General features: G+C 35.8%; 1 protein-coding gene across 1 annotated transcript; it reads left to right on the top strand.

Annotated features, from left to right (window-relative positions):
* Window positions 1–1,288: 1,288 nt before the first annotated feature.
* Window positions 1,289–7,056, top strand: LOC127260930 (serine hydroxymethyltransferase, mitochondrial). Its single transcript, XM_051288993.1, has 16 exons — window positions 1,289–1,494; window positions 1,580–1,630; window positions 1,740–1,826; window positions 1,901–2,022; window positions 2,127–2,203; window positions 2,332–2,456; window positions 4,932–5,024; window positions 5,139–5,231; window positions 5,332–5,529; window positions 5,636–5,740; window positions 5,860–5,925; window positions 6,006–6,083; window positions 6,167–6,278; window positions 6,380–6,490; window positions 6,584–6,755; window positions 6,853–7,056. The coding sequence occupies exons 1-15, from the start codon at window positions 1,408–1,410 to the stop codon at window positions 6,727–6,729; spliced, it is 1,551 nt and encodes a 516-aa protein (XP_051144950.1). The 5' UTR covers window positions 1,289–1,407; the 3' UTR covers window positions 6,730–6,755; window positions 6,853–7,056.
* Window positions 7,057–7,906: the final 850 nt, after the last annotated feature.

The raw sequence follows: 7,906 nt of genomic DNA, 5'->3' as shown, positions 1-7,906 counted from the left end.
ATAATCCATATGGTGGATCTACAGGCCCACATATATCACCCTGAATTCATTCAAAAAATGTAGGGGATTCAATTCCCACTTTTGCTGGTGATGGTCTAGTTATTAACTTCATTTTTGAGCAAACATCTTCATATTGATGCACTGTCCCGAGTAAAGTTTTGGCAGCACTGTAAACTAAGTCCGACAGATAAATCACACTAGGCGAATCATGTGTGACAGGTGACCTGAGACGTCGGGGGTTTGAACCCATAACCTTACGGTCACACGTACAACCCCACACCACCGCGTCATCCCTTGCTGGACTTTTTATCTAGAGAGGAGAGAAATAAATGAATGCAAATTCATTTCTCATAAAGCCTATTTATAAGCAATATTACATAATATTACTCATCATCAATTGCCACATATTTATACAAAATAATGACACTTATCTTAGGATTTGTTTCTCCAACCTTAAATTTGGGGTTTTTACTGTGCAAACATTGGGTTTGTCCACCAATCCGCCCACAATGTGCAGATATGCTTTTATTTTTATTTATATATTTAAATTAAAATATTATTTAATATTTATTATAATTAAATGAAAAAAATATATACACAATATATATGTCATTCTGTAGAGAATAAAATTTTCTATAATACAAATAAATAAAAATTTAAATATATATATGTTTAGTATAATATAAATTTATAATCAAATTATACAATATAAATGTTATCAATTAAATTTAATACACATTTATATTATTTTATTTATTATTCATCAAATCAATACACATCAAAACTCTCTAAACCCCAACCAAACCCAAACACAAAAAAAACAATAAAATTTAAACGCATCCCAAAATTCAAATAAAAACCAAACTCAAACTTAATTTTTCCCTATCTCCCCTAAAAAAAACACACCTAAGTAAAGAGTCATAACAATACGTGTATTTTTAGAAAAAAAACAAATGCAAAAAAACCCTTATAGGGCTTCTAGGCTTGCTAATGCGAGGCCCAAAGATCAGTTGGATTTTCGTGTGGCAATCAATTAAATTAGGGTGTGTTTGTTTCAAAATCGATTTTGAGAAATTTAACTATTCGTAAAAATCAAACACTCATTGATTTACATCTACTGGCCATGGTTTGGTGACGCCTGCAGAATCGACGTCGTCTTCCTCGGTTCAATGGAATCCAATTATTTTGGGTGGGACTTGGGAGTGGATAAATCTAATTCCAACTATGGTCGACCAGAATTATTGACGATTTTTCTCCACCACCCAAAACCTCACCCACAAGAGCCGTAGCCCATACACACACCCATGCCATGCCCGCCTACCCTCTTTCTATGCGCAAGTGCAACCTTTCTGCTCACAGACAGAGCATAGAGGAGAGAGAGATAGAAGGAAGGAAGGAAGAACGAGAATGGCGTTGGCGATGGCCGTCAGAAGGCTTTCTTCCTACATTGACAAGCAGCAGCCGATCAAGCGCGGCGGTTCTCTCTACTACATGGTCCCATTCTATTATGTTTAGCTCTTCTTGTTCGTTTTTGGATTTTGTTCCAGACTAATACGGCGACGTTTTTGGTGTTCTGCAGTCGTCGTTGCCCAACGAAGCTGTGTACGAGAGGGAGAAGAATGGCGTCACGGTATGCCTACCAACTGTTCGACCTATTGATTGAACTAAAAGTAGTGAGTTCGTTTTTTGTTTCTTTTTGTCTTTGTTTGTTTGTGAAGTTTTTGGAGTGAAATGTGCAGTGGCCGAAGCAGCTGAATGCTCCACTGGAAGTCGTTGATCCTGAGATTGCCGACATTATTGAGCTGGAAAAGGCTCGTCAATGGAAGGTATGCCACGTGAGATTGGTTTGGTTTGGTTTTCTTCTTCCTCGTTGTTAATGGCGTTTTTGAATTGGATGTAGGGATTTGAACTGATTCCATCCGAGAATTTCACGTCTGCCTCTGTGATGCAAGCAGTTGGTTCGGTTATGACCAACAAGTACAGTGAAGGGTATCCCGGTGCTAGATACTATGGAGGAAACGAGTGAGTTGATCGATGGTTTGGTGTATATGCTATTCAATGCAATAATTGGTTCAATTGTAGTTGAAGATTTATTTCGATGGAATGGTCTTTCTTGGATGGTTCAGGTACATCGACATGGCTGAAACACTGTGCCAGAAGCGTGCACTGGAAGCTTTCCGTTTGGACCCTGCAAAATGGGGAGGTAATAATAATAATCATAGTAATAACAATATGATGGATGGATGGAAGGAAGGAAGAATTCACGGATTGTATTAATCAATTCTTGAATCTACGAGGTTTCGATAACTAACAAATAGTTATGTATTGCAGTGAATGTGCAGCCTCTGTCTGGATCTCCCGCAAACTTTCAGGTTTACACAGCTTTACTTAGACCACATGACCGAATCATGGCGCTCGATCTTCCTCATGGAGGCCATCTCTCTCACGGTTATCAGGTGCATGTGCATCTCGACTCGACTGCTTTCCTCCATTTTATGTTCTAATACACAAGTATCACTTTTTAACCATAATTGTCAGCAGCCCGTACAGCTTTAAAGGCACATCTATTTTTTATGCGTTAATATTTAAATATTAATTATTATATCAAAATATAGTAAAAAAAGCTGTAAATACTTCTTTTAGTATCTATAATACTAATGTAATGACATTTGTAAAACATTTATATAAATATAAAAATATATATATTTTTTTAGTGTAAAATACAATGATATAAAAAATAAATATAACGCCTACAAGCTGATAAACAAGCTGATAAAGAGTTATAATTTTATCATATAAAATATTTGTTCAGTTCTTTCAACCTCATTTTTCAATTGCAATTCCTCATAAATAATAATAAAAAATACAAAATTTTTATTTAAAAGTCCAAAAGTCAAAATACCCAATATAAAAAGTCAAAAAATCATTAAAAATAATTTAAAATGCAATATTCAATGTAAAATAATATATTTTTGACACAATTTTCACTATCACACACCAAAAATAATTTCATCCAAAACCGCAACGTACGGAGTATTATATTTATTATTTAGTAAATGTGGAGTCTATATACTATACTATAGCTTCTTCTAGTTCTAGAAAAGAAAAACATTGTGCAATGGAAAAAATAAATGAAAATGAAGAAGCTGAAGAATATGAAAATTTGTACAAGAGCAGCTGTGAGCATGATGAAATCATAGAAATGGGGAAGAAAATTATTTATTAGATTTTGAATCCCGTTAACTTTGATTATATATCCATAAAAGTAGTGATTTAATTGTTTTTGTTTATATAACTATCTATGAACTATGCTATATATATTTTGCAATTTATTGACTTGAATAATAATTATGAAATTAATCTTCTTTTTTTTTTTTAATGTATTTTTATTGTAAATTTGTATGTATAATAATTCTTATATATATTCTTAAATTTTTAAATAGGGATTATGCCGCTATCGACTATCCTAGTATTTTAGAGGTTGACTGTTAACTAATACCATCCAAGATTGACAACTATGTTTCTAAGTTTTCTACTTACAATCAAGGACACAAGTACTGGTTAATACATGTATATATATATATATGTATATGTATATGCATTGGTGTCATTTAACAATACAAATGAATTCAAGAATTCGTATGCTGTGTTCCATTGCTAAGGTAGAGTATTGATACACTTTGTTTTCTGGTTTTCTTGCAAGCACAATACATCTTTCGAGTTAAATAAGCATAATAATGCACCTTTTCATTTTTCGGAGTTTATTTCCTGTTGCATGCATAAAGTATTTTCACTATGGTTGCAAATAGAGTCTAGTCGAGTCAAGTTCAACTTTATTTGAAATGAAGCTAAAATAGGCTTGATTTTAATGGACTTGAGCTCAATTAGTTCTCAATATTAAAGCTAAAATTTGAACCTACTCAAGCTGAAATTGTCTTTAAAAACTTTATTATAAAATTGTCCAAATCTCTCTTGTAGTTTCGAAATCTTAAATCTTCCATTTATTTTAAAAAATGCATAGAGCCTCTTTACACTTTACAAAAGTTGCATGAAATCACTGTGATTTCGAAACTCAGTGTAGATCTTTACTTTACTTAAAAAAATTGCATGATGTCCCTTTATACTTTAAAAAATATTGCATGAAACCCCCGCCATGCAAAAAATATGGATAAAAAATCATCATCCCATCAAACAATGGAGGTTTCGTAGGGATGGAGTTTCATGCAACGTTTTCTAAAATATAAGAGAGTGTCATGCAATTTTTAATGTACAGAGAGATTTTACGGAGAATTTCGAAACCACATAGGAGTTATGAGCAATTTTACCTTATTTTTAATTAAAAAAGCCTAGTTTGTTTGGTTGTGTTTTTTGCAAATAATAAAATTTTGAATTGAAATTAGTGATTAATATAATATAAAACAAATGTTTGATTTGATGTATTTAACATAAAATAAAAGTATGATCTGATTTTTTTTAGAAAGAAAATAAATTACCATAAATGAGTAATGAAAACAAGTGGTCGAAAACACAATAAACCGCCAACAAACTTTAACTACATTAGTAACATTATTTCTTAGGAAGATAAATAAAATTCAGCCATATTGTAAGCTACTGAGCCATGTATTTCGTGGCTCGAACTCGACTCAACTTGATTTTACTAGCTTGAGCTTGAGTTCAAAGTCTCGAACTAAATGCTAGAATTGTGTGCAGCTGTACTTGATGCGGGCTAAATTATTGACATGAATAAATTGCATGAATTATGTAAGGAATATAAAAATAATAAGTGCGCGTAATATATTAATTTTTTGGGGAAATATGTCGAAATTTTTTCAAAAAGCAAACAAATCCTCTGTTCTTTATATTATTGATTTGATTCTCACAAATTTATTTGTTAAGGACTCTGTTTTACTCTCTTATGTTTGTACGTACAGACCGACACAAAGAAGATTTCTGCTGTTTCTATATACTTTGAGACAATGCCATACCGATTGGATGAAAGCACGGGGTTAATCGACTATGATCAGGTGAGTGGGGTTTAAGCTTTCGAAACAAAACTGTTGAAGTGAACACTAACAAACAGCATATTGAACTCTGCTCTGCTCTGCTGTGCTGCTATCTTCCTTTATTTGCGCGCGCAGCTGGAGAAGAGTGCTGTACTGTTCAGGCCAAAATTAATTGTTGCGGGTGCCAGCGCATATGCTCGTCTCTACGATTACGATCGCATTAGGAAGGTAGGATGTCCCTGAGATTGACATTGACATTGACATGAGATATGATATGTATGTAGTATTGATTGATAGTTGAGCCTGAATTTGAGATGACTTTTGGCAGGTCTGCGACAAGCAGAAAGCAATTTTGCTTGCAGATATGGCACACATCAGTGGATTGGTTGCAGGTGGAGTCATCCCGTCGCCATTTGATTATGCAGATGTTGTGACGACCACTACACACAAGTCGCTCCGTGGCCCTCGTGGAGCCATGATTTTTTACCGGAAGGGTGTCAAAGAGATCAACAAACAAGGCAAAGAGGTTAGTCAGTCGAATCGAGTCGATCCTGAATTTGGCAAAATCAAATTTTGAAATGTAAGCTTTGACTCCATCATATCATATATACATATATATAAAAACCTCCAAGGTTTTGTATGACTATGAAGATAAGATCAATCAAGCTGTTTTTCCGGGGCTTCAAGGCGGTCCGCACAATCATACCATCACCGGCTTGGCAGTTGCATTGAAACAGGTTCCATCCATTTCATTCTAATATGATAATGATATGATATGGTATGTTTGTTTGTTTTCCGAATAAGCTATTTTCATCGATAAACATACATCATTATTTTAATTTTGATTTGTTTCCAGGCGACTACTCCAGAATACAAAGCTTATCAAGAGCAAGTTCTGAGCAACTGCGCCAAGTTTGCGCAGGTTCTGCCCTGCCCTGGAATCAACTTGAGTAGTGCAATTAAACTTTAAGCGCTATAATAATAATAATGTTAATATTGCAGAGTCTTAGCGAGAAAGGGTACGAGCTTGTGTCAGGCGGAACGGACAACCATCTTGTTCTCGTCAACTTGAAAAACAAGGCAAGACAAGACATGACATGGTTTTACTTTCTTACACTAGCACGTACACTCTTCATTCATTCATTCATGTTTTGTTTGTTTAGGGCATCGATGGATCCAGGGTTGAAAAGGTCTTGGAAGCTGTCCACATTGCGGCTAACAAGAACACAGTTCCCGGAGACGTATCCGCCATGGTTCCCGGTGGCATCAGGATGGGTAGAGAGACTGCTCTGCTCCAATTTCAAATTTCAATACTGTAACTAACTATACGACTAAACAAACCACCGCTGGGTCTATTTACTTTATTTTCCCATCAGGAACGCCTGCACTGACCTCTCGAGGGTTCATCGAAGAGGATTTTGTGAAGGTTGCAGAGTTGTTCGATGCAGCAGTGAAACTTGCAGTGAAGATAAAATCGGAGGCGAAAGGTTGTTGTTGATTTGAGATGACTACTACATCTACATCTACATCTACATCTACATCCTTGCTGTAACATTTGGAATGTAATCTGTAATAAGCAGGGAGTAAGCTGAAGGAGTTCGTGACGGCTATGGAGTCCAGTTCCTTCCAATCCGAGATTGCAAAACTGCGGCATGGTGTGGAAGAGTACGCCAAGCAGTTCCCGACCATCGGGTTCGAGAAAGAGACCATCAAGTACAAAAACTAAAACTGAACAAAAAAGCCAAGGACGAGGTGACGTCAAACAGATTAATTAATCTTAATTAATTGTTGTGCTTGTCCTTCAATTGCCGACTGGCTGACGGCACTAACTAACTCTGCTTACTTACAGGCACCAGCTGCCTCCGCTTCCACTGCCGCTTTTCCAACCCACTTCTCATGTCATGTCTTGTCATGTACAAAAAAGATGATGCCCTGTTTAGTAAGTATTGTATTGTATTGTCTGTACGTACATCGGCTCATCTCACACTGCTGCCTTTGCTTACAACTCTTTGTTTTTTTAATAAAAGAAACTTAATATGCCCATTTGACTTAAGCTTGGAATCTCAAATATATATATATATATGCACACACACTAGTGCTCTTAATTGTACTCTACGCTGTACAATACCAAATTGTTGACTTATTTTTCCTTAAAGTCGAAGGGCATTTCGGTAACTTCACATATGGATAATCAACATAGGTATAAATTTGATATTGAGTGGATTAGGATCAGAGAGAGTGATTAAAAAAAGGTGCAGCTGCCACTTTGCTCTCCGTGTGCGCAATCTCTGATAAAACGACGATCTATGAATTTTCAACCGTCGGATCGTCCCCAAATTTACGCAGAAGGTTTGTCACTCATATTTCTACATTCTGAACGGTGGAGATCGGAGTCGGAACATCACAAGTTCTGATACAGACACAAACAGAGAGCTCTGTTCCCTCCCGGATTTTTTCGGACTAGTTTCGGTATTGATATCGAATCGGAAGATCTAACCGTTGGATCAGGCTGGAATTTGAGTATGTTGTTGGGGACATCGTTGAGTAAATTATGAAAGGTGGAGCTCGTGATTAGAGTTTTGGATCATCGAGTATTTGGGTCTGAACAGAAGGGTACTGCTTGTGAGTTTTCTATTCACTTATATATTCGTTGACAAGATTGGTGTTATATCTTGTGAGTCGGAACTTGGGTTGATTTTTGTGTTGAACGATTTGTACCCCATTTTTTATTATAGGGGAGATTTTGTGGACTTCAGTCCCGTGGTTTTTACTCCTCACATCGAGGAGGTTTTCCGCGTAAAATTGCTCATGTCTTTGTTGATTGGTTGCATTACGTTTTCAGAGTGATTATTCTATTGTTATTGTTTCCTACCATATTCACACAAGGGGATAATTCGTACTTT

Source organism: Andrographis paniculata, unplaced genomic scaffold (assembly GCF_009805555.1).
Source record: "Andrographis paniculata isolate CXL003 unplaced genomic scaffold, ASM980555v1 Contig62END, whole genome shotgun sequence".
NCBI lineage: Eukaryota > Viridiplantae > Streptophyta > Magnoliopsida > Lamiales > Acanthaceae > Andrographis > Andrographis paniculata.
This window is presented reverse-complemented; position numbering and strand designations above follow the sequence as displayed.